Source organism: Thamnophis elegans, chromosome 2 (genome assembly GCF_009769535.1).
Source record: "Thamnophis elegans isolate rThaEle1 chromosome 2, rThaEle1.pri, whole genome shotgun sequence".
In the NCBI taxonomy this organism is placed as follows: domain Eukaryota; kingdom Metazoa; phylum Chordata; class Lepidosauria; order Squamata; family Colubridae; genus Thamnophis; species Thamnophis elegans.
The window spans coordinates 27,198,795-27,225,771 of NC_045542.1; the positions used below are offsets into that span (position 1 = coordinate 27,198,795).

Consider the following 26,977-nt stretch of genomic DNA (forward strand, 5'->3'; position numbering starts at 1 on the left):
ATCAGCTTATCATACTACCTGTGTTGATGAACTTGTATATATCTACAAGCATTCCAAAGACGACTAATTTATTACTAAATGTCCCGCTGTCAAGATACCAAAAAACTCAGAAATATTTCCAAAGGAAATGGAAGTCAGATATCAGTATCAGTATCAGAGGTGGTATTCAGCAGGTTCTGACCAGTTCTGAAGAACCGGTAGCGGAAATTTTTGGTTCAGAAAACCAATAAATACCACCTCTGACTGGCCCCCTCCCCCATCTATTCTCTGTTTCCTGAGTTCCACTGATCAGGAGGAAATGGGGATTTTACTGTAACCTTCCCCTGGAATTGGCTGGGATTGGAGACTTTACAGCATCCTTCCCCTGGAGTGAGGAGGGAATGGTGATTTTGCAGTATCCTTCCCTTGGAGTAGGGTGGGAATGGAAATTTTATAGTATCCTTCCCCTGCCACGCCCACCAAGCCACGCCCACCAAACCATGCCACGCTACCAAGTCACACCCACAGAACCGGTAGTAAAAATTTTTGAATCCCACAGTATCTGATAAATATTTTTTAAATATTCAGTGTCAGGTTATCATATACTTTGCAGAAATGAGACTTTACTCCATTTTAATTGTGTTAAAAAACCAATCCACAAAATTCATTCAATAAGCTTTAATCAAGCTTCTGTCATCAAGATCTTTGATATGTCAAGATTTCAGTAGATATATTTAAACATTTTAAAAAATGGATATAAAAATCATTTCCAAACAATGTTCTATAACACAGATAGTGGGAAGCAAGCTGTGGTTGGCAATTCACAGCATGCTTATTATGCGCTTTGCTAAAACAAGAAGGCAATACAAGACCATTTTATAAGTTTGAGGTTGACAATCATGCTAGAGACAACTTTAAAAAAAGAAAGATAATTCCCCTCTAGACTTTTGACTAATATTGGAACAGTCCTGTTATACTGCTTAAAGCAGCAAATTATGTTCAATGTACTATCAGCAAGATTTCTATGGAATGAGAAGGAGGGGCCATGTTTGATGCCTGCATGCTAAAATGTTAGAAAAGATCAGCTGTTTTTCTCATGTCCTCGGTCATTGCTCCCTTGACACAACATCTCTTGCAGTATCTCCACTTGCCAGCCTTCCCCGTCTCAGCAAACAGTTGAAAGAGCACAATGCAGAAATAATTTGCTTCACCCAACAGCTGATGCCGTGAAGATTGATGACTAAGCAACATTCCAAGGAACTCAACCCCACATTCTTGATCCTGTTGGAATGTTGTTACTCATCCTAGGCTTAATTATATCTTTGAGTGATAACTGTTGCTTTGTTTGGGATTCTCAACGACCTCGGTCTTTGCAAAAGTTCTTCTAATCCGAGGGCAGCCAGCCCTTTGGACGTCATAGTTTGAGTTATGCATGTTAAGAAGATTATGAGTATGATGTTGGGCCTAGAGTTTTAGCAGCGTACTATTAGGGGGATGTATTCAGAAAGAAGCCTCACTGAAATCAATGAAATCTATTCCCAGATAGGCACAGTGAAAATTGCAAGCGTTAAAGCTTCAGATTAGAACAAAGATGAATGATTTGTCAAGGATATTGACAAATAAATGGGGTTTGCATAACTTATAAATACAGCTGGGGAGTTAGAAAGGAGGTGCCTATCTGCTACTAAATTCCGATACATTCTTTTTAAAAGCGATGGGAATATTTGGTTCATCCTGCCTTATTTACCTAAATCTCTCTTCTTCATAGTCACTTATGAAGGTTGCCAGGTTTTTTTTGCCAACACATCTTGAGGCCTAGTGCAGCATAGTTGAATGTGCATGTTTGAGGTTTCCAATGTAGTCAGGAGCTCATAGCAGGTGTGTTGTCTTAACTTCTTTTTACTTCTTTTCTTTCTAGGTCAGTTTTCCAGACGTTGAGAAAGCTGAATGGCTCAATAAGGTAAGAAGCAATTCGCTCAGTTGATCCTTCCCTGGCAAGTCATCATTGTGTGAAAATACTTACATGGCTGATTTTTACTCTGTGACAGATTCTGGCCCAGGCTTGGCCCTTCTTTGGCCAATACATGGAGAAGCTTTTGGTAGAAAATATTGCCCCAAATATACGGACTTCTAACACCCATTTGCAGACCTTCACCTTCACCAAGATTGACATGGGAGAAAAGGTAATTAATGGTCAGCAGCATAATTGATCAAACGATTGGGTGGAAAGTCAGGCATTACAATTATTGTACCCCCATGCTTGCCTGTTTCCCTGTTGTCAAGAGTAGTAGTCATATCACATTACATTTTTTTAAGCTATGTCAGCAAGTATCAGCTAAACATAATGGAATGTACCATCAGATTCTATCCCACCTTTCCAAGAGTTGCATTTATAATACATAATAAAACAACAGTGTATAAAATAGGAGAGCATTAATCTGAAAAAGTATGGGACGCAGTGACTCAGTGGCTAAGACACTGAGCTTGTCGACCAGAAAGTCGGTGGTTCGAATCCCTAGTGCCGCATAACAGGGTGAGCTCCTGTTACTTGTCCCAGCTTCTGCCAACCTAGCAGTTCAAAAAAATGTAAAAAATGCAAGTAGAAAAATAGGAACCACCTTTGGTGGGAAGGTAACTGCATTTGTGCGCCTTCCGCCACATGACCAAGGAGATGTCTTTGGGCAGCGTTGGCTCTTCGGCTTTGAGATGAGCTCTGCCCCCTAGAGTCGGGAACGACAAGCACAAGTATTTCAAAGGTAGAGATCTTTGATGGAGGGGTGTGGGCCACACTTCGCTTTTGAGTGGCAGGTTGGGAACTGGTCTCCAGAAAGTAGTAAGAGTTACTCCATAGGAAGATGCACCAATAAAGCCTTTGAATTCAATACAAAAATCAATGAATTGGTTGCCTCCGTATACACTGAAGCATTGCTGGGGGGGTGGGTGGGAGTGGAAGCCCCTATTTCTAGATACATGATCATTTATTTAGAAGCAATGGTGCTTTTCTTTCTAGCCCCTCAAAGTCATTGGAGTCAAAGTCCACACAGGCACGAACAAGAAGCAAATCTTGCTGGACTTGAACATTAGGTGAGTTGCAAGGCTTGGTTTTGCTGCTAGCTGTCAACTTTGTTTATTGGAGTGGAAACTAAGAAAAATGATTGTCTTTTATGAAATGAATGGCAAATCATGATGATAAACTATATTTTGGCAGCTGGGCACACAGCACCCTCTTTCCTGGAAGAAAAACACACCTTAACAGCACATTTTGTCCTGATGGAGAAAAATGAACAGCACTGCGGAGGGAAAAATTCATTCCCTGTTCTGGGACAACACCCTTCCAGCCTTTTCTCTTTCTTCCATTAGAGACAAGCTGAGTCATGGGCCCTGCGATTCTGTCTTTCATCGTATCTTTTTTTTTCTATATTTGATTGCTGTGAGTTGCCCAGAATCATTGAAAGTCAACTGGCATATAAGTTTAATAAATTATTATGGTTGGTTGCACAGTCAACCAGCTGTTTAGACTAAATTTGGTATTTTTCTCCACCTATTAAGTTCTTTCCAAGAACCTGACATAGACAGATGTTGTTTGATGTTATTAAAGGTATCATTATTACCATTGCTGCTGCTGTTTTTGTTATTATTATTAAATCTTAAATTCGATTTATAATCTGGGACTGGTAAAAACTTAACCATTCATGTCCTAACCAAGGACCTAAGAGCTATTAAGGTGGTGGTTGTTATTGTTATTATTATTACTATTATTATTATCTATTTTATTCATTAAACATGAAACTCAGTCAACTGAACATTTAAAAATGTGTCACAAATACCATTGACTGGTACTAATGGTTGATACGGGTTGCTGCCAGCATCCTAGGAATCAACCAAATACCTTCTTAAAATATTATTATTATTATTATTAATTTTTTTACAGCAGCTGAGTATGTGATCAACAGTTTCTTTGCAAAGAAGCTGATGAAACTGTTGATCACATACTCAGCTGCTGTAAAAAAAATCGCGTAGACTGATTATAAATTGCGGCACAATTCAGTAGCACAAATGATCCATTGGAATTTGTGCAAAAATTATAATATTAAAACAGCAACAAACTGGTGGGAACATCAGCCTGAAAAAGTCACCGAAAATCAGATGGTCAAGATCTTGTGGGATTTTCGCATACAAACAGACAAAATACTGGCACATAATACACCAGACATCACACTGGTTGAGAAAAATAAGGTCACAATCATAGACATCGCAATACCAGGTGATAGCAGGGTCGCTGAGAAGGAACATGAAAAAATCGCAAAGTACCAGGACTTAAAAATTGAAATTCAACGACTATGGCACAAACCAGCAGTGGTAATTCCAGTGGTAATTGGCACACTGGGTGCTATTCCAAAAGCACTGGAATTACATTTAAAACAGTTAAAAATTGACAAAATCACCATCAGTCAAATGCAAAAAGCCGCACTGCTTGGATCTGCACGCATATTACGAAAATATATTACAACGTCCTAGGCCCCTGGGTGGGGCCCGACTAGTAACCAATGCCAAATCCGGCGAAACAACTGGCCGCTGCAATATAATTGTATAATAATAATAATAATAATAATAACAATAATTACTACTATTACTATTACTATTATGAATAGATAGTACTATTTCTCTGTGCAGTAATTGCATTCCCTTTTGCTAAAGTAAGTATCTCTACAGGTAGTCCTAGCATTAGCTGCATGAGTAATTGGGACCTGCCATTCCATTGCCCAAAAGCGCTACATCAGATGACTGTGCCAATTTATAACAACAGTTGTAGCAGTCACATTGTCCCTCAGTCATGTGATTACCATTTGTGACCTCCTGCTGGCTTTCCAGGAGATTTTGCTTGTGGGGACCAGGCAGCAAAGGTTGCAAATTGCGATCATGTGACCAGAGGACACTACAATATTGTAATTTGCAGGCTAGTTGCCAAGCACCAAAATCACAATCGGGTGACTGCTGGTATATTACAATGGCTACAACTACAAGGTACCATCGTAGCTGGCTATTCAACAATGGTTATTCAACAATATGTATAGTATAGTATGTGAACCATGTTCAGGTGGCAGGTGTAGGGGGGAAATAAAAATAGAAAGCACTGGTAGCAGCAGCCTCTGAAAAAGCTGCTCAGACGGACAGAGTTGAAGGAGATACCGTTCTCTAGACCAGTGATTCTCAAACGTTTTGGCTCCAACAATCATTTACATTCTAAGAATTATTGAGGAACTCAAAGAGCTTTGGTTATTATATCCATCAATTTTAAAAATCAAAACTGAGAATTTTAAACTATTCAGTTGACTTCTCAAGCCCTCTGAAAGGATCCTGCAGACATTCTTAGACCACACTTTGAGAATCACTGCTCTTGACCTTTTGTTGGCCTCTTCTGGTGCAGTCTTGCTCCTTCGGTCCCCATATTGCTGTTTTTCTCAATCTTTTCCTTCTGTGACAGCTACGTGGGTGATGTCCAGATTGACGTGGAAGTGAAGAAATTTTTCTGCAAGGCTGGAGTGAAAGGCATGCAGGTAAAGTTGTGAAGTTTCCGCTGTTCGCCCATGAAGCCAATGTTGAGAAAAGACAGGAGACAAATTTTCTCGGGATGGAGCGACCCAGAAGGGAACCTGAGAGCCCCTTTTATTGAGACAGGACAAAGGCAGGAGGAGCAATAACATGTGATAAAAAACAGCCTGTAAAAGTACAATTTCTAATCTACTGCTTCAGGAAAGTTCTCTCTATATATGGTCAAATCCTGGACGTCAATGGTAGAGCACATCTCAGAATGTTATGTTATTCACTATCAGGTTGTTATGGCTTTCTAGGAGTTTGTTTTCTCCTGTGTGATTCAGCGTGACTCTGCAGGCTCTAGTATGAACTAGGCCATGGAGGACACACACCTAACACAAGGAACTATATTACAACATAAAGTAGACTAGGACTGAGATCTAAATCCTGGTCAAAATTAGCCTTTTTCCCAGGGAATTAGGAAAGTCTACACCTCTGAGCACCAGATCGAGAAAAGCAAATCTGCAAACTATATCTTATTGCAGGTTTTTAAGATTAAATTAATCACATTCCTTCTCTAAACTTGATGTTCTCTAGCAACTTTATAAAACATCAATAATTCCGGCCCAGGCTGATCTTGGGCAGTAGATATCTCTGAATTAGTTCTCGGTGATGATGGCATTTATATTTCTGAAAATAGTTTCCTCTCAGAATTCTGCCATTTGCAGAATGATACAGGAGATCTTTACTTTGGCAACACACTGTGTTATTCCCAGCAATCCCATCTTGCCTTTCTTCCTGTTAGATTTCTTTAAAAAAAAAATCTCTGCCCATCTGGTGTCTTTTCAACAATCTTTGAAAGGTAGCCAACCAGTTCTGGGCATTCAAGAAGGGATTCTTCAGCTGCATTGGAACTCTTTAGAGCAATATTTCTACACCTCAGCTACTTTAATGTAGGTGAACTTCTACCCCCCCCCCCCCCAAATTTCTCAGCCAATTCTGAGAGTTGAAGTCCACCCATCTGAGGTTGAGAAACAGTGATTTAGAGAATGAGGGTAAAAGTTAAGCCAAATAGTTTTGAGTCCTGGAAGGCAAAAAGGGCGTGATATTTCATCAATACCATTAGCTCAGAGGTGGGTTTCTGCTGGTTCGCCCTGGATCGGGCAAACCAGTCGTGGCGGTAGTGGGAGGCTCCGCCCGGACACTTCTGCGCATGCACAGAAGCTTCTGCACATGCGGAGAAGCGTCACACAAGCGCATGAGTGTGCATGAGCGAACCGGTAATAAAATAAATTGAAACCCACCACTGCATTAGCTTCAGTTTCCTACCATTGTTGAAAGGAGGCTCAAACGTTGACCTACCCTGTGACATTGTTCCCCCTCCTGTTTGTCAAAGTAAACTGAGTCTTTATTGATATGGAAGGACTATCATCCTATGCTTGCTTCAGAGTTCAGAAATTGGGAATCTCATGCTTCTCATTTCCCCTATAGTTACATGGCATGTTGAGAGTCATTCTGGAACCCCTCATCGGAGACGTCCCAATCGTCGGAGCTCTTACCCTGTTTTTCATTCGTCGGCCAGTAAGTATTCTGGCATATTCTTGGGGTTTTCCCAAACTGCCAGTCAATTGTGGTTGTTATTGTTTCATGCCCATCCCAAATTTGTGATATTGGGCACCTCAAGCAGCTAAAGCAGACACAAAAACAATAAACAAAATACAGATAAAACAACAAAAGATATAAAATTATTAAAACCAATTAAAACCATCAAACAACTTACAATCCGTACATCACAATCTGTACAAGTATCTTGCACATTCAACACATTGCTAGATCCCAAACACAATGATAAATCCATATCTTCAGATACCTTCCACAAAGGCAGTAGTGTAGGAGCCAATCTAACCTCCATGGGATGATGTTCCAAAAGGCACATGCTAAATACAAAGAACAAAGAAAAAGAAGAGACAAAATTATTTTAAAAAGAGAGCTCTAAAAAGAAACAAAAACATGCAGGGCATATATTCATACATTACTAATATAGATTGATATGTTATTGATTCATCAGTTGTTGGTAACATCAATTTTGCAGTCCACTATATAGTTGGAGCCATCTGTTTGTCTTTGCAATGCTGAACAATACATTGTTCAGTTGTAAGTAAAGTATAGAAAATCTACGTTCTTTGTCCCGATGTTAACACCCTATGATAGGAATAAGCTTCAAAAGAATATCGACATCTGAAAATGTTGAATCTCAAAGTCAAAGTGAATTAACACAGAACATCATTTCTCAAGTGAAGAGTGTTAGACTCTGGAGAAGCATATAATAAAATAAAGCAGGAGTGTTAAACTCAAGGCCCGCTGGCTGAGTCTGGCCTGCGAGGTGTTTAGATCTGGCCCATGGGGCTGCCTTGGAAACAGAAAAGGACCACCCGCAGTCCTCCCAAGTTCCATTTTCGCCAGCAGAGGGTTGTAGGAGGCTGTCACATATGAAAACAGAGTTTGGGAGCCCGTTTTCTCTGGCAGAGTGCTTGGGCCACCACAGGCACCCACAACACGAATGATTCAAGCTGGCCATGCCCCCTGGCCACGCCCCCTCCCTGGTCCTCTCAAGGTCAAACACAACCCTGATGCGGCCCTCAATGAAATTAAGTTTGACATCCCTGAAATAAAGCATTGTGTCATTGTATTTCCAAAACCTAACCATTTACTCAGGACTTCTCTATATGCAGAAGTAATTTCTGAAATACTATTTCGTGTTGAAAAACTCATGACCTGTTGGGCATTCCTTAAGAGATATTCCCTTACCAAATTCCCTTAATGCCGTGAACGATGATAGAATTTCAAATGCGCTGCCTTCACTGGAAAAGTTGGGATACCCTCAGAGATACATCTACCTTGAAAACAATACCCGTTGAACTGTAAAGCACAGTCAAACATCAGCACAGGAAATGTTTTGTGACATTGGGTATTATGTCAAAAACCATTTAGCCCAAGTTGAACTGTATAGCTAAGTCAAGCTCAATACAGGAAATGTTTTATGATATTTGATCATAAACTGCTTTATGACAATGTTTATGTTATAAACTGTTTTATAAAATTTGCTAAATTTCAGATCCTTGGGAAACATGGGTCCCAGATTTTGGACACGCTCACCCCATTTGACATACCTTGGTTCAAAAATTGTTGCCCTACGATGCACTGTTTTACCTGAGTTAAAGGTTACAGGAATGAAAGCTTTAATAGTATATAGCTACATACACGCACGACAGTTATAAAAAGTTTCAAAAAGTTATTTAAGAAGCAAAATAAACAAAAAGGATTTTTAAAAACACTATAAAAAGGGTGTGCCAGAATGTGGTTGATATCTTCATGTGTCTCAGTGATAATGCCGATTTCATGCCTCCGCTATCTTCCTACCTTGGTCAATTACTCATTTTACCGATAGTTATCTCTTACTGATTCCTCTGTTTGTCAGTACCCTACAAAAATAAGCTTAACAAAGGCCAGTGTATTTTGAGTGTTAAAAATAATCTGATGCTTTTTCATGGACTCTTGATTGTACCCATTCAAATGCCATTGATTCAAATGTTGTGGGATCAAGCAATGCTTGTGCATAAATGAAGCAATTTGTAGAGGTTTTGGGTTTATATGTAGTAGAGCTTCCTGATAAAACAAATACTTGAAAGTTATGTGTATTTTATTAAATTCTATCGTTAGAGAATCTGTCACAATACACAGCATTATGAAGAGGTCTTTGCAATACCTTCAATCTTGATTATTTCATCGCTATCAACCCTCTACAGTAGATCTATTAGTAATTTTTACATTGCACATTTTTTCCAGACTTTGGACATTAATTGGACAGGAATGACCAATCTATTGGATATCCCTGGACTGAGGTAAATTTATGGTGGCCCTAACTTTCTGAGAGGTTATAAGAGAAGCACAAGAAGGAAATGAACATAACGTTTCTGGAAAGACCTAGGGGTTTAAGGGGCCAAACCTGCTTAGGAAGGCATCTTGTGTGAACCCAGGATGCAGCCCGCTGTGGAGCTAAATGTGTAAGAGAGCCAAGAGTAGCGAGGTAGGAAGATTTTTACAGGCTGAAGGAAAAACTTAAAGAGGAAGAAAATTGAGTTTGTTGAAGAGGAACATTCTGAAAGCAGAACGGCATTGAGATCAATATGGAGTTTATGTTTGCATGAGGTAACTTGTTGAGAGAGCATGATTAGCAGATTATTAAGAAGTAGTGTGTAAGGATGTATAATTATATAAAGATAAAGATAAAAGAGAATAGCTGGGAATTGTAACCAGGTCCAAATCTCAGCCAAAATTAGGCTTTTAAAAGCACAATGACTATATATGTATACTTTTTTGTTCTTTTTTTTAAAAAAAGGAGGAGGAAGATATATGTTAAAATTAAATATGTATATTGAAAAGGAATTATAAATACCATCAACATAAAATGGAGCTTGTTCAGAAACTGAAATACACCAAGTAAATGAGATGAAGAGTGGGAAGTAGAGGAGAGAGGTAAGGGAAGAAGAGAGGGATAGGAGAGAGGGCAGGGGGGGGAAGAGGAGGAGAGAAAGGAGGAGTGGAAAGGGGAGAGAGGAGAAGGAGAAAGGAAGGGGAAGTAGAGAAGAGAAGGATGACAGAGGGAAGAAGGTAGGGAGGGGGAGGAGAGAGGGAGGAGAAAGTGATGAATAAGGTACAAATATGGTGTATGGAGAGCAGAAGAGACAATAATTGTTTTTGGGAGTTGATGGTAAGATGAATTGACGTAAACATTTAATAATACAATACGATGTTGGCTATGTAATAGTATACATGTGATTATATGTTATGAAAATGAAAAAAATAAAAACTTTATATACAAAAAAAAGTAGTGTGACCAGCAGGATCTATTTTCCTCAACAGCTCACTGTCTGACACAATGATCATGGATTCCATTGCCTCTTTCTTGGTTCTCCCCAACCGCTTGCTCATCCCACTCATCCCTGATCTCCATGAAGCAGCTGAACTCCGTTGCCCAATTCCCAGGGTAAGGCAAAATTGCTGGTGGGACGAATGTTATTGCTTGATGAGTTAGACTGGTGGACATGATCTTCTTTCTCCCTTCCAGGGCATTGTCCGCGTGTATCTAATGGAGGCTAAGAACGTGCAGTCCAAGGATAAGTATATTAAAGGGATGATTGAGGGCAAGTCAGATCCATATGCCATTGTGCGTGTTGGAACCCAGGTCTTCACCAGCAAAGTCATTGATGAGGACCTCAATCCCAAGTGGAATGAAATGTATGAGGTAATTATCCACCTGGTAAGGTGGTAATTTAAATATAAATGTTGAGGGATGCTACATGTCAGGTCTAATCTCCCTTCTTATCTTAGCTTTCCCATTTCATGCAATACAACTATCACTGCTTTCCTTTCACTGTTGGAAGAAGCACTCCTATGGCCTGCACAATTAGTGGTATCTGCTCTGACTCCCCACCTCACTGTCCCTACAGTTTGTTGTACACGAGGTACCAGGGCAGGAACTGGAGGTGGAGCTGTTTGACAAAGATCCCGATCAGGATGACTTCTTGGGCAGGTGAGAAGCTGAGTGGGTTTTGGTTTCAAATCAAGCAGGAAATTGAGACCTAGTTGAACGATGGTGGGTTGGAAATTGGAACTTCACTGCTGGAGATGATTGGGACAGTATTAAAAAGAAAATAGAAACAGTTAAAAATCCAGGCTAAAGATCAGCAGCTTCAACCCCAGCTCAAGAAGTTGGATATACGAGGTCTGCATAAATCTGACTGCAACTTGGGCCTATTCATTAAAATCCTAGAATTGGTGGGTATGCATTTATCAGCATCTTCTTTCTTTTCTCAGGATGAAGCTGGACTTTGGGGAGGTGTTCAGAGCTCGTGTGTTAGAGGAGGTGAGCACTGAGGAGGGAAGATGGCTGATTCATACCTAGAACCAACCATAGGTTGGCTAAACCCAACTGCAAGGGTACAGTCATAAATAGAGAATCTTCAGCTAAATGAAAACAAGGGGGACTATAAAGGCTCTTGTGGGTGGGGGAAGAGAATAGGACGGTAGAGAGATTTTAAAAGTGTCATAGAACTTTTGTATGTGTCTGTAACAACTTGTATATCTTACAAAAACAAAAAGGTACAACTTGAGGATCCAGAACTATCAACAGCCACAAATGCCTCTTCAAATGTTGCTATGAAATTATAATTTTAATAGGAGGAAACTCCTAACTAAAGGGAGTATATTCCAATTAACTGAATTGATCTCATTTAATGCAAAATTAACTTTTGCCCTTTGTCTGATATACGGAATGTAGCCCTGCTATATCACTCAAGATCAGAGTTTTCAGCCCCCTCCCCCTAAAAAAAAGTTATGTATCCCTGAGTTATAGGAACAAATCTCTGTTGGTAAATATTAAGGCTTTCCCTATCCATTGAGAATTTCTAATTTCCTTTCTATTTGCTTTCCTGACAGTGGTTCCCGTTACAAGATGGGGGCCAGGCGCGTGTGCATTTACGGATGGAATGGCATACACTCATGTCAGATGTTTCCATGTTGGATCAGGTGAGTGCAAACACTTAGAGAAGAAACATTTAGTGATTTAGTGTTGTTGTTGTTTGGGGGGGGGGTGAAAATAAGAAGATATGCCAACTTATTGCTTACCCTGATGGACAAAGGATTCCAGAGTCTTGGTTTTTCCTATCTAGTTACATGAGTTTCTTTTGGAGAAGCCAAAGATTGGTGAGTCTCAAAACTTTAAATTAGACATTTAGAGGAAACGTTCCTTAGAGAAATATACATATTATGAGAACTAGATAGGATTGTGGATTAAATTTGGACCATGAATTGCCAATTGACATATATTTTTTATTATTTCCACGAGGCAAGCAGGGTTCTGTGGTTTGGGAGGCATGATGGGAAACTAACTGGGGAATTGGGGGAATAATCTCAGAAGAAGGCTCTGATATAAACTAGGATGAAGATAAGCACAGCTTTAGAAGAAAACTGAACATGAAAAATGGCTTGTAAACATATTCTCTTGTTAAAACTATGTTGACACACAATTGGGTGTCTTCGGAGAGATCGGAGATATGCTATAGGACAGTGTTGGTGAACCTTTTTGGCACCAAGTGCTGAAAAGGGCTGGGGGAGCGTGTATGTGTGTGCCGGAAACTGGAAGAGCAACCGCCTGTGTACATGCACACCCCAATAAGATGATCTTCCAGTTTCCGGCATATGCATGCGCACCGGCCACCTGGTCTTCCAGTTTCTGGCACACATGTGTGTGTGTAGGCCAGCTGGCTAATGCACATGTGCGTGCCAGAAGCTCATCTTCCCAGGGTGCACATGCGCATCGTGTGGCTCGTACGGCTGCTCTTCCGGTTTCCGGTGCTCCCTTGCACATGAAAACCAGCTGGCCGGCGCACCAGAACCCGGAAGAGCAACAGGCGATGGCTCGCATGCCCAGAAAAATGGCTCTGCATGCCATAGGTTCGCCATCATGGCTATAGGATATAGATATGCTAGGTATTGTATTAAAAAGTTAATGCTGATTTATTTCTTATATGCTGTTTGAAGGTTCTTCAGTGGAACAAAACTATCTCCACAAAGCCAGATCCTCCGTCAGCAGCCATCTTGGTGATATATTTAGACAGAGCACAAGACTTACCAGTGAGTAGCCGCAAGATAGCATCTCCTTCACAATAGATTCTTTTATTTCACCAAAAGTCATTTTTTAATATGAAATGGGGCAGAGCTTGGATGTGAGTTTGATGTTTATAAGTTTGTCCTATCCCAAAATTTGGAAATTCTGGGAATTGCAACGGTTGGGAAGGCATGGGCAGAGTGATGGAGCAAAGCAGCCACAAGCAAGTGTATTTTTTTAAGCTACTTATACATGAAATCCATACATTACCTTCCTCATGTTGGACTCTAGGTAGTTTACAACTATTTATAATAAAAATATGATCATAAATATCCTATGGTGACCAGCAGCAGTGTTTTAGCCACAGTGTTCTGCTTTCTGTGTACATGTTTTTTGTTTATATTGTGACTGATACTTAGAAATCAGTAATCCATGTACATAAAAGAAAGACCTTTTCCAATAAACCCAAGAGAAACTTGTAAAAGATGTTAAAGAGCTCATTTTAATGCAACTTCCATGATGCAGCTTTGTACAGAAAACATTCTGCCATGTGGCTTAAGTTTGATCACTTTGTAAAATTGAAACGCTGTTTTGCCTTTGCATTAGTTAATGTAGGTAAACAAAATTAACTTCAGAGTTGATCAATGTATTACGTTATCCAAGATTGTGTTGAGTTTCTTCTTAACTTAGAAGTTCTATAAATGAAAAGTGGGGAGCTTTTTTCTTAGGTATGTTGACCTAAAATTTTGACAGACTACATTTCTAAACACATATCCTACTACCAGTAACTATATTTCAGTAACCTGGAATACTGAAATACTGCTATCCTGTCACCCTCTAGTCCTTCTTTTCTCTAGACTGGCCATAACCCAACTCCTGCAACCGTTCTTCATGTTTTTGTCTCCAGGCCCTTAATTTTCTTAATTGTTCTTCTTTGCACCTCTTCCAAAAGTCTCAGCATCTTTTTTGTAATGTGATGACCAAAACTGGATGCAGTATTCCAGATGTAGTCTTACTAAGGCTTCATAATGCAGTACTAATACTTCACATGATTTTCATTTTATGCCTCTGTTTATACAAGCAAGAATTGTATTAACTTTTTTGGCTGCTATTCTGCCCAGTTTAGTGTCATCTGCAGATTTGATGTGTTTCCCTTCTATTCCCTCATCTAAGTCATCTAAGATTCTTCACTATGTCCTTCCCAGATGAATGCTATCATTTATCTCCTCTTACTTTACCCAGCTGAAGAAATCTAGTAAGGAGCCTAATCCTATGGTCCAGCTATCAGTTCAGGATGTCACTCGGGAGAGCCGGGTAAGGATGTTTACTTTTTCTAGTTGCCTTCCATTTGTAGCCATTTGATGTACTGTATGTATGTGGGAATACTGGTAGCACATTGTAGATTCATAAGGTGAAATGCATCCTGTCCCATTTCTTTCAAATTGTAACATTTCATAGAAACAGCGCATAGGTGGAAAGGCTGGTTGTAACTTTTATTATTCACTAGTTGATAGCCTGGTGTTGCCCGGGTATTTATTTATAGGGGGGAAATGTCTGGACCAAACATAATTTGTAATGTTGGATTTTCCCCCTTTCCAGAGGGAGCCTCCTTGTGGAGTACTGTGAAGCTGTTACCATGGCAACTCCTCTGCGCTGTACAGTAGAAGCCATTTTACAGCAGTACAGTAGAAGCCATTTTAAGCCACAACAGGCTATATCTTAACAGAACACACACACCGAGGGGTGTTAGGGGTGTCTTACCCTCCACAGTATTTGTTTCCAGAGAGTAAGTCATCTATGTACCAAGTTTGGTTGAAATTGCTCGAGCGTTCCAGAGTTATGCTGGAACATACACACACAGCTTGCTTGGAGGGCTTTAGACAAGTTTGATTTTTAGCATGAGATTTGGGTGCCAGGTTGTTCTCTCCTCTGTTTCAGATTGTGACAGCAAAGCAAGACAAAGAGGATGAGTCAGAGCTAGAAACTAAATCTTGTGAATATTGAAAGAACTGGCAATATTTGGCTTTGAGAAGAGTGAGGAAGGAAAGATATGATAATGCTATTCAAATGCCGGAAATTATATCATACAGAAGAAGATCAAGACATCCTCTTAATCATAGAATGCAGGACATAAAACAAGAGTCTGAATTACAAATAGGCAGATGCCAGTTGAACATTAGAAAAAAAATGTTCTAGTAGAGAAAGCTGTTTGCCAGAAGATGTAATTCCCCCAGAGAAGTCTGTCCTATCAATCAAAACAATGTTGTTTCTAACTCTGCCTACAGAGGGCAGTAGAACTCCATTGTCATTTTTGTCCAAGTACTACATTGTAATTTCCTTCCTTCCTTCCTTCCTTCCTTCCTTCCTTCCTTCCTTCCTTCCTTCCTTCCTTCCTTCCTTCCTTCCTTCCTTCCTTCCTTCCTTCCTTCTAGGTTGTATATAACACTGTTTCCCCTGTCTGGGATGATGCTTTCCGCTTTTTCCTGCAAGACCCGACTGTTGAGGACATTGATATACAGGTAAGGCTCCTATTCTCTTCCAAACCCACCCAGTCATTTTCAGCACAACAGCAGCTGCAGAAATTCTTCTTTTTGGCCTCATAGGTCAAAGATGACAACCGTCAGACCACTCTGGGCTCCATCACAATCCACTTGTCCCGCCTTTTAAGTGCCGATAACCTGACCCTGGACCAGTGGTTCCAACTGGAGAATTCTGGACCCAACAGCCGTATCTACATGAAACTCATTATGCGGGTAAAAAGCTTTGGGTTAAGGTTGGGTTAGGACTTGGGGAATGATACAAAGGTTTCCCTTTCATCTTCAGTTCTAGCTCTTTGTAAAAATGCAGTACATACACCAAGTTGCGAAATCCACAAAGCATTTCATTTCAAAAATGAGTTGGAAAAAATGGAAAGAGCCATTGCTTCTATACAGTTTCTGTTTTGAGTGGGAATCTCTCTCTTTCTCTCTCTCTCTCTCTCTCTCTTTGTTTTGTTTTGTTTATCAATAGCAATAGCACTTAGACTTATATACCGCTTCACGGTGCTTTACAGCCCTCTCTAAGTGGTTTACAGAGTCAGCCTATTCCCCCCAACAATCTGGGTCCTCATTTCACCTACCTCGGAAGGATGGAAGGCTGAGTCAACCTTGAGCCTGGGGAGATTCAATCTGCCAAATTGCAGGCAGCTGGCAGTCAACAGAAGTAGCCTGCAGTACTGCACTGTAACCACTGTGCCACTGTTTGTTTTGTTCTTCCCTGATTCCAATGCTTTGTCATCAAGTTTCCTTTCCCCAACATGCTACAGTGAATAAGGTCTTATGGATATTTAAAAAGATGGCATATCCCCCCCTCCCACGCCCATCGCTGAGATTTGGTTTTCTTTACTTCCCTCTGAGCAACATCAACGGACCAGTAGAGAATGTTGGGAAGAGATTCTCCTCTTAAACTGTGAGAAATACGATTTGCAAAGCTTAAAGTGAAACTTCTAGCTGATTCTGAAAGCCTGGCTTTATATGATATGGAAGAGCTAGGCCTGAATCCTCTTGTGGCTTTATCTATTAGACATATTATTTTGTTCTTATTATTGTCCCCCTGGCATTAGCTCAAACAAATCTCTGCTAACTGCAGAGTGAGGAAATATGCAGATGAAATAATTTGCTCCTTACATAGTAAGGAGGCAGTTTTGTTTTGGGGGAAAGGCGGGAAAAAATATGGAAATTCTTTGGAGAATCTCATCCTTCTGGTAGCCCAGGTATCTTTCCCAGTCACAGCTGCTTTGAAGAAAAGAAAAAGGGTTTGGGAGGGTCTGTCATAAATTTCCTGCATAACAATTTTTGTGACCTTATTCTCCTAAGTATAAAGGGGGATTCATGCCTTTTACTGCTAGGTAAGCTTAAATACAGGTAGTACTCGACTTACAACCGTTTATTTAGTGACTGCTCAAAGTTACAACAGCACTAAAGTGACATGACCATTTTTCACACTTATGACCACTGCAGCATCCCCCATAGCCAAGTGATTTACATTCTTGACAACTGACGCTTGTCAACTGTCTCACATTTATGACGGTTGCAGTGTCCTGGAATCATGTGATTCCCCTTTTGCAACAGCCTCACAAGCAAAGTCAATGAGGAAACCAGATTCACCTGTTACTAATTTGACAAATGCAGTGATTCACTTAATGCCTGCCACAAGAAAAGTCATAAAATGGGGCAAGACTCTCCTAATAAATTTCTCACTTGGCAACATAAATTGTGGGCTCAGATGTGGTCATAAGTTGAGGATTACCTATATCGCACTCCACAGGGCTGGGCAGTATATCTAGCTATAGAAGCAGCCCAAGTGTTATGCTTCAACATCCAATCTGACTTGATGTGTTGATCCAACACCATCAGTGACAAGTCCAAGGTTGGGCCTGGCAAGAAATGGAGTCCTTTCCACAAATCCAGAAACCAGAGGCTACATAAGGTCCATTGATAGATTTATAACATTAGTTCTACAGATCAGACTTTGGTGATAAAGAGCTGGATACAAGATCTTTGGGATTTCTCAAGGGTTTAGCGAACCTGTCACTTTAGCCATGAACTAGAATCATGCATTGAAGATCTTTCAATATCTCTTTTTTTTTCCAAGGAATTTTTTATTTTTTTATTCTCTTACATACCATTTTAAGTATACATTAATATAATTGTTATTCTTCTTTACTTTTATCATTCTTATACACTTATTATTTCATTTAATGTTATAATGTACAGTTTGGGTTGCTTTATTTACCATCCCTTCCTCCTTTTGTGACACCTCCTTGTTTTCCCTTTTCTCCCTCCCTCCCTTCTCTACTTTCTTCCTTCCTCCTCTCCTTCCCCTTCCTTCTTCCCTTAACCTTTCGCCTACTCCTGCTCTTCCTTTTCCCCTTCCTACCCTCTCTCTTTCTCTCCCTTCTATCCTCCTCTCCTTACCTCTTTCTTCTTTTCCCCATCTTTCTTTCATTCTCTCCTCTCTCCCTTTCTTTTTCTATTATTGTTCGTGTATATTTCGAAACTCAGTTTGTTTCTTTAGGATGGTATTTCGGCCAACCCAAATATAATTTAGTATCATTTCTTATTCCCTTACCTTCGCTAGTCTACCCTAGTTATGTTTCCCACCCACCCCTTGATATCTCGCTCTTGAATATATACTTATATATTTCATATTTTCTTTTCTGTTTTTCCCTTCTCCCCCCCCCCTTTTCCATTTAATAGTGCGTCATCTGGGTACTTTATCTTCTCCCTACTTTCTTTTCTAGCTTCCTTTCTCTAGCCAATCATAAAATCTTCCCCACGTCTTGAAGTACTCCAATTCCTCCTTTATTTTCATTGTCAACCTATTCATCTCTGCACAATCTAATATCTTTTTTATTATCTCTTCATCTGTTGGTAGCTTATTTAATTTCCAATTTGGGGCAAATACAATTCTCGCTGCTATAGATACATGTATAATCAAATAAGTATCCTCTTTCTTGAATTTCTCTGGGATAATAACCTAGTAAAAATATCTCTGGTCTAAATTCTATTTCTTGTTGTAACATTCTCTTTAATCACACTCTTATTTTTGTCCAACATTTCTTTGTTTCTGCACATGTCCACCACATATATCTCTTTTTAATCTGCATGTCCAGAAATAAACTCCTAGTTGTCTTAGTCCAGCTTTGTCAGGCTCCATGGTTCACTCGGCTGTAAGAGGCACTAAAGGTTTTCAAGCAAGGACTGGAACCACATTTTTCAGAACTACTTGTATTTATTTCTAATACGCATTCCTGTACTAATAGTGGTTTGGATTTGATTGTTAAAATGACTTCTTCTCATTCCATAATTTGATGTGTCCAGGTTTGCAATAGGCAGCTATAGCTAATGAGAGACAGATATTGCAACCTCATTATTGGGTTGAGGGCCAGTAGTTCCTTGGCTTCCCTTTGCCCAGCTGCCTATCCTGATTTTCCATGGCATGCTATAATTTCTTCAGGTATTATTTCTGGATGCCCCTGAAGTCTGTTTCAATCCCAAACCACGTCCTCCAGGAAATCTGAATGTCACAGAAAGTCCACATCTTGGTAGCAGTGTCGATGTGCCTTCTCGGCCCACCAAAACCAGTCCAGATGCTACATTTGGCACTGAGGTAAGACTACACGTTCTCTCCACCCAACCTTAACAGTCAGTCATGCCTTTTGATAAGATAGGGGACCTCCTAAGCCAGCAGTCCCCAACCTTTTTGGCCAGGGACTGGTTTTGTGGAAGACAATTTTTCCATGAGCTGGACTGGGGTGGTTGGTTTCCCACACTTATCCATCCCTTACTTCCAACTGTGTGGTCTGGGCCCCTAACAGGCCACGGATCAGTAATGGTTAATGGGCTGGGGGTTGGGGACCGCCTATTGTAAGCTGTCACTTCAAACTCAGAGGTAGACCAGATTATGGATATTAATGATCTAAATATATGTAACTTGGTGATTAAGATCGGACAGACACTGAGGAACAAGCAAATCTTCAACCTGTCAAAATGACATTTCAATTCACTTTTTAAAAAGGCACATATGAAATTCCCTCCTTAAGTCTTGCTATTTTTACAGAAAATGTGGACAAAGTTTTAATCATCGTAAGTTCAGTTATGCTCTTCATGTTGTGACCCCCCAAAGCCTCTTCTTAACTGATCCCAAAATAACCTAACACAGCTGCCATGGAAACATAAATAGTTTTGCTGTTAGTCAAAATAAGAACATAAGCTTCCTGTAGTCATTTGGCTGGCACTGTGGGATCCGGCTAAAAGTCTTCTCATCTGGCTTCCTGTTTCCTACAGTGGCCAGCGAGAACTCTCCAGGAAGCCCTAAAAATAACAGCTCTCCCCAACATGTCTGCTCGCTAAACTTGTGGATTTCAGTTCCCAGAATCCCCTTGCCAGCTTGATTATTGCTAAGAATCCTGGGTGTTGAAGTCCGCATAACTGGAATGGCTCAGTCATGGATGCAGAGAGGTTATCTGTCTCTGAATATGAAAGACAATGGAGAAAGGAACTGTTCTTTGCAGTTGTCTTTTGATAGTTATGGTAGCACAAATAAGCAGCCTTATTTGTTTGTTTGTTTAACTGTGATATTAAACTAATAAATACTATATACTGTGTTTCCCCGAAAATAAGACTGGCTGTTATTTTCTTTTGGCCCCTCTAAATAAGCACTTGGCATATTTTGGGGGAGGTCTTATTATTTTTGAGGTGCAGGAGGTGGTGAGCATGGTCACCTCATGGCTGCTGCTGTGCGATATTTTCAGGGATGGCTTATTTTCGGGAAAAGGCTTATTTTAGCGTATGTGCTCAAAAGCCCGATGGGGTTTGTTATCCGGGGAGGTCTTATTTTCAAGGAAACAGGGTATCAAATTAAATTAATGTTTTGATTTACCATATTAATATTTATTCACAATATGTATGAGTAATAAATAACTCATTAAGATTCACATAGCAAAATTTATTTATAATATTTATAATAAGTATAAATGAAATTATTCTAATCAAATTTATATAACAGCCAGTGACTGAGCAGTATGCAGGTAAAAATGGTTCCAGATAAAAATCCATACAAAATTAAACTAAGTTTAAAAGTCAGAGAGAGAGTGGCCTCTAGCCACCAGCCACCCTGAGAGTTGTATCTCATTCTTAGACCCCCATGCTAATTGACAGAGGCAAGTCTCAACAGTCTTTTGGAAAGTGAATTTATTAGTCAAGACCATTTTTAGAAAGGTGAAACAAATAAATAAAAGGAAACAATATGCATAGTGGTAACTCTGTTTATTGCAATAGAACTTCCAAATCTGTTTGAAAGTAGATTTTTAGTGGTAGATTGGAAGTTTCTTGCTGGTCATGTGCAACAAGTAGTTTATTTAATATTTAATCCAGGATGCAGCCTGCAGTTTCAGAAGACTATAAATTTGAATTTGTGTCATGCCTAATATATGTGTTTTCCATATAACAAATAGTGATTTCAAGTTATAATACATTTGTAATCAGAGAAACAGGTTTGATGGGTGGAGAAGGGGGTGGTAGACTGGCTTAATTCTCAAGCACTTAATTCCAGTGAATGCAATCAGAGATTCACACCTTTCTGATTGTGATGCCCCCATTACAGCTTGCTAGATAAAGACCTGGGAAGTTGTATCTCTGATTATGATCTGATAATCTTTTTGTTTTCTTTTAACACTGCTTCGCATTTTGCTTCATTACAATTGCTGAGATTTTTATTCCATTGTGTTTTACCATTCTGAAGTGGGTGAAGGGAGAATACCGATCTTAATAAATAGAATAGTGATCCTACTTTTAAGAAATTGTATCATAGATTTTGGACATGACATCAAAGTACCTGAGACAAAAAAACCAATGGAACATGGATCAGAACGATTTTTATTGTAACATCCCCATAACAGAACTTTGCAGGTCTGATCTCTCATTTTATCATCGTATGAACCAGAGAGAGGCCTGTCTAAGTTGTTTACTCAAACCAATTTCTTGAAATGGGCTCCAGCCCTACTAACTGGCTGGCTCTCCTTCAAGGCCATCCTTTTTTCCTTTTTGCTGTTTGAGTTTAGGAAAATTAAATGATCTGGGCATTCTGAATCTTAATTGAATCTCTTTCTAATTCCATCCTGCTTAAAGAATTGCTGTAATTAAAACTGGGAAGATTTAAGAAATGCAAGGAAACCAGACTAAAAGCCCATGGTGCTGGATGATGATGTTGATAGATCTGGCATGCAAACTGTGTCTCCTTCTCACTGAATTCCAGAGTGTAATTCGCATTCACGTGCTGGAAGCAGAGAACCTAATTGCCAAGGATAATTTCATGGGTGGGATGATCAAGGGCAAGTCAGACCCGTATGTCAAAGTGCGCTTGGGAGGCCAGAAGTTTCGCAGCAGAGTCATCAAGGAAGATCTCAACCCTCGCTGGAGCGAGATCTATGAGGTGAGTATACACCCCGGGTCCTTCCACGCATATATTAAAACTGTATCCTCCTCGACTCCTTATCACCGATTCCTCAAAGAGTTGGATTTGATGGGGAAATACAATCATATTATTTTTAGGACTATATATTTGTACTGTATCTGATCTTGTAGCTGAGCTCCTATTGGGGCAATAGAAAGTAGGTAAAATATTCTTTTTCAAATAGGACTGACTGAATATTGGCCAAGTCTTATTTCTAAAACAAGTTAGAAGTCCTAAGCAGAATCATTCTCCCTGCATGACCTTGGATTATTAGCAAAACTGTAAAAAAATTACATAGCAAAGTAGAAACCAGGGCCAGTTCAGAAATCTCTTTTCACAATCAGCAAGATAAAGAATCAGCCATTAATGCATTCATGGATGTTTTAATTTAGAGTTTGCTATTACCTCTTCTATAGGGACGTGGTGGCTCAGTGGCTAAGACTCTGAGCTTGTTGATCAGAAAGGTCAGCAGTTCAGTGGTTCGAATCCCTAGTGCTGCGAAACAGAGTGAGCTCCCATTATTTGTCCCACCTTCTGCCAACCTAGCAGTTCGAAAGCACGTAAAAAATGCAAGTAGAAAATAGGGACCACATCTTTGCACAGCGCTGGCTCTTCGTCTTTGAAACAGAGATGAGCACTGCCCCCTAAAGTCGGGAACGACTAGCACATATGTGCGAGGGGAACCTTTACCTATTACCTCTTCTGGATTTTTTAAATTCCCAAGTTAGCTTATAATCTTCATATTTCTTGACAGTCTCCCACGCAAAAGCCTTATGTAGACTTTGAAATCAATCAAGCTTGGGTAGATGTTCCAATCTGCAAAAGGGATTAAGTAGCACACAGCTAATCCCTGCCTTCCTCACAACATGAATCTTGAGTTGATAATTGAAAGAATGAAATGGAACAAATGAAAAATCATAGATACCAATAGAAGGTAGTAGGAAAGATGAGAAAGGGATGTTTCTTTATTTTATTTTACTGGATAGGTATGTCTAACCATTTAATTGACTAAACAAATCTGTAGGTCAATCCTTTCTCTTTGGAAAGAAGTAGAGCCAATTTCCAGGATATGAGGTTCCACCACCTAGCTTTTTCAGTTGGCTTAATACACGGAATCATTCCAGAGCTGGAATCAGAGCAAACCTTGGCTTTCACACCTCTTTCATTAAAGACTCCTACTTTGATCACTGCTCCCTGCTTGCATTCTTCTGTATAACAGTTCTTTTTTCCCCCCTAGGTCATTGTGAGTAACATCCCAGGACAGGAAATTGAGTTCGACTTGTACGATAAAGATGTCGACAGAGATGATTTCCTGGGGAGGTAGGTTTAAAGCCAGGAAAAACGTTGGACCAAAAGAAAGGTCACTGCTCCCTCATTCTGAATGGGAAGCCGGAGAAGGCACTTAGATATCCCAAGTTCCACATGGAATAGAAGGGGGATTATTACATCTCCCTATTCCTTTCCGAAAGATTTAATCTCACAGCCAAATTTGTCTACACTTGGGGGTTTTTTGGACAGAGAAAGCTAGTTCTGAGCAGTTGGGCCTCTCACCCAGCTCCCAGTAAGGTTACTTTTGATAAGGAGGAAGTAGAAGGAAGAAAGACCTTTCCTTAATGCTGTGACTCTTGTAACTTTCCCCTTCCCCCAGGTGCAAGATCCCTCTGAAGCGTGTGCTAATCAACAAGTTTGTGGATGAGGTAAGATTGTGTGTGGAAGCAGATAAGGAATTGGACTGGGACTGAGGTGACCCAGGTCCATGTCTACCCTTAGATTTTGTACCGCTTGCTCTGTCTCAGCCTAATTTGCCTTGCAAAGATGTTCTTGTCTAGGTATGGGAATCACCTTGAGGTCTTAAAGGAAGTATATAAATCTGACCCAGAACTAAATAAAAGGAGACTCTCATAATGGCTGTGGGTAGGGTTGAGGACATGCTGATCAGCCACCAAACGCTCTTACCTCCTTCCTGTTGCAGTGGCTCCCCCTAGAGGACGTGAAATCAGGACGCCTCCACGTGAAACTGGAGTGCCTGCCCCCTATACCCAGTGCCGCAGAGCTGGATCAGGTAACAGAGGCTTTCAGAATGCCATGTGGGCTTGACTGGAATTGGGAGGTGGGGAAGAAAGTTCTTCCTTTTTAAAGAGGTTAAAGTATTCAGATACAATAACAACAGCAATAATGCCATTCCCACCATTTATGGTTCGTTCTCAAATTTTCTTATCTAAGAGAACAAATCCATGTTGTTAAAAGGGTTGGTTTGTTTTTTTCTCTTCTTCATTTGATTATGACAAGCATGGTGAAAACCAGAATCAGAGGTGGTTTGTATCTGAACCCAGTATCTGAACACCTTCATAGGGAATTGACAAAACTGTCTTCTTCTTTGGCTTTGCGTGTTTGGCCATAACTGTGATCAAAGCCAGACAGCTGAGGGATGCTGAGCTGCGAAAGGGATTATGGGTCACCTGCAGGCCCTAAACTCTGAAGTTGGGAGGAAGTGTTGAGGAAGTGTTCTCACGGTCACCTCCCTGGCTTTGATGGTGGGTGAAGTTGAGCAGCCACTTAGTAACTGATCATCACTTCCATTTCGCCTGCTGGCAGCAAGTTCTCTTGCATATGAAAAGGGCCATTTTGTGATGAGCCATTGCATGATGTGGGTTGCCAAGGTGTCGTATAATAATTGCTGCTTTGAAAGAAACACGTGGAAGAAATAAGTCCATCCACCGATTTTCTTACAAAATGTCCTCTAATGGTGGGTGATAAAATACTTAAATATTGTCCTAAGTCAGGGGTTGGCAACCTTAAACACTCAAAGAGCCACAAAGGTCCTAACCGGAACCCCCCTGTTCAATTATGGAGCCGGCCGGAAGTCTGGTTCTCCCACCATAGAGTTTCCTCTTAGTGCAGCATCCTTTTTCCTCCACCTGTCCTAACCGAAAGCCATATCAATTGTGGAGCTGACTTGCATCAGGGGGCTGCAGCAGAGGAATGAAAGAGCCACATGCAGCTCCAGAGCCATGGATTGCTGACCCCTGTCCTAACTGTTGATCACCTCTTCCAGGTTCTGAGAGTAAACAGCTTGATCCAGACCCCAAAGAGTGAAGAACTGTCCTCTGCCCTTCTCTCTGTTTTCCTTGACAGAGCAACTGAATTGCCAGTGAGTACCAGGAAAATGTTACTCTGTGCACTAGCCGCCCCTCCTGCTGGCCAGCTGATTTTTGGGTCTCTGCTGCGCATGGGCGGGGTGCATGCGCACATGCTTGGGGTGTGTGTCGCATAGTGACCTGTTTAACAACTGGCACAACTTGTGACTGTAATTCCAGACTCATTTACAGTTTTAACTGAAGTACCTGTATACCATAGGTGGTAGTAAATGATGTTATTTATCAAATAGCCTCATATAATAGCATTCTTCCTTTTCAATTCCCATGCCTCCCCAATCCATGCCGTGACAATTGTACATGTAAATACTTCTCTTTTGCTGTCCCTGTGGCAGAATACTCCTGAAATATCAGAGAGGCACCAGACTAAAATTAACCACATGCTTCTGTTCACACCCAGTGCACAAAAGTCTTTTTAATTGGGCATCCCGTGAATATCCTTAATAGCAGAATATCAACCATTTTCTCTTTCCCATTTTGCCAGCTCCGGAAGGGATCAAAGCCACCAAGTCCTTACATCAACCTGTCAGTCCGCGGTATCTCCTATAAGACAAAGGTAAATGACAAGGGGAAGAAGGAAACAATAATGCTGAAAGTGGGTATTAAATCATGGCTTTAGAATATAGAGTATGGGGGTAAGGAATACATCCAGGGTCACCTTTGAGTTTTTTAGTACAATGTTGACTGAACAGTGGTGGATTTAAAATAGAAGCCAAGCAACATGCATGTGTTTTTAGAAGTAACAAATAGGTGCTATTATTCAGCCTAAAAGGGACGCGATGGTTCAGTGGCTAAGACGCTGAGCTTGTCAATCAGAAAGGTCGGCAGTTCAAATCCCTAGCACTGCGTAACGGAGTGAGCTCCTGTTACTTGTCCCAGCTTCTGCCAACCTAGTAGTTCGAAAGCATGTAAAAATGCAAGTAGAAAAATAGGGACCACCTTTGGTGGGAAGGTAACAGTGTTCTGTGAGCCTTCGGTGTTTAGTCATGCTGGCCACATGACCATGGAGACGTCTTGGGACAGCGCTGGCTCCTTGGCTTAGAAACGGAGATGAGCACCGCCCCCTAGAGTCAGGAACGACTAGCACATATATACGAGGGGAACCTTTACTTTTATTCAGCCTAGGAATTTAGGATCAGGTCCAGAAGCAGCCTAGCTGCTTTCATTATCCATTTTTCGCCCACTCGTCCCTCATTTTTCCTTCCAGCAACTAGTTCAGAGGAGGGGAACATATTGCAGTTAGCAGGCAATTGCTAATTTACTACTTTCATTAGGAAACTCTCAGTGTTTTTTTCGCCTCTCTTTCCTTTGGGAGGACTAAGAAATATGGTGAAGTGAAGGCGGAGGAGAGAAAAAAAGGAAGCTCCAATATAATGGGGTTTGTGACAAAGCCAGGGTTTGTGCATATGAACAGATGTGCAAACACACACACACATGCATTTTCTTATATAAAGATTTCCTATCTAACTTGTAGGATAATGTTCTCTAGCGATAGAGCCACAAAAGATTGGATCTCTCAGCTTCCGTATTAAATATGCAAAGCAATTGGTTGTTGGCTCCAAAATAAATAAAATAGGGCTGACTCAAATTGGTTATCATAAAGATATATGTTAAATGCATTGCAAAGGCAGAAAAACAAGTGATG

At 40.5% G+C, this 26,977-nt stretch overlaps 1 protein-coding gene across 1 annotated transcript in view; it reads left to right on the forward strand.

The window, feature by feature from the left end:
- Positions 1-26,977, forward strand: part of ESYT1 (extended synaptotagmin 1) — a 78,891-nt gene that overhangs the window by 37,936 nt on the left and 13,978 nt on the right. Inside the window, exons 2-23 of the mRNA XM_032210678.1 lie at positions 1,898-1,939; positions 2,028-2,162; positions 2,990-3,063; positions 5,465-5,537; positions 7,006-7,095; positions 9,361-9,416; positions 10,438-10,561; positions 10,643-10,819; positions 11,025-11,107; positions 11,392-11,440; positions 12,013-12,102; positions 13,117-13,209; positions 14,426-14,497; positions 15,616-15,702; positions 15,787-15,936; positions 19,181-19,333; positions 21,980-22,156; positions 23,415-23,497; positions 23,826-23,874; positions 24,150-24,239; positions 25,233-25,328; positions 25,817-25,888. Of these exons, the coding sequence (XP_032066569.1) occupies positions 1,898-1,939; positions 2,028-2,162; positions 2,990-3,063; positions 5,465-5,537; positions 7,006-7,095; positions 9,361-9,416; positions 10,438-10,561; positions 10,643-10,819; positions 11,025-11,107; positions 11,392-11,440; positions 12,013-12,102; positions 13,117-13,209; positions 14,426-14,497; positions 15,616-15,702; positions 15,787-15,936; positions 19,181-19,333; positions 21,980-22,156; positions 23,415-23,497; positions 23,826-23,874; positions 24,150-24,239; positions 25,233-25,328; positions 25,817-25,888 (2,115 nt within the window). The remainder of the gene's footprint in view (positions 1-1,897; positions 1,940-2,027; positions 2,163-2,989; positions 3,064-5,464; positions 5,538-7,005; positions 7,096-9,360; positions 9,417-10,437; positions 10,562-10,642; positions 10,820-11,024; positions 11,108-11,391; positions 11,441-12,012; positions 12,103-13,116; positions 13,210-14,425; positions 14,498-15,615; positions 15,703-15,786; positions 15,937-19,180; positions 19,334-21,979; positions 22,157-23,414; positions 23,498-23,825; positions 23,875-24,149; positions 24,240-25,232; positions 25,329-25,816; positions 25,889-26,977) is intronic.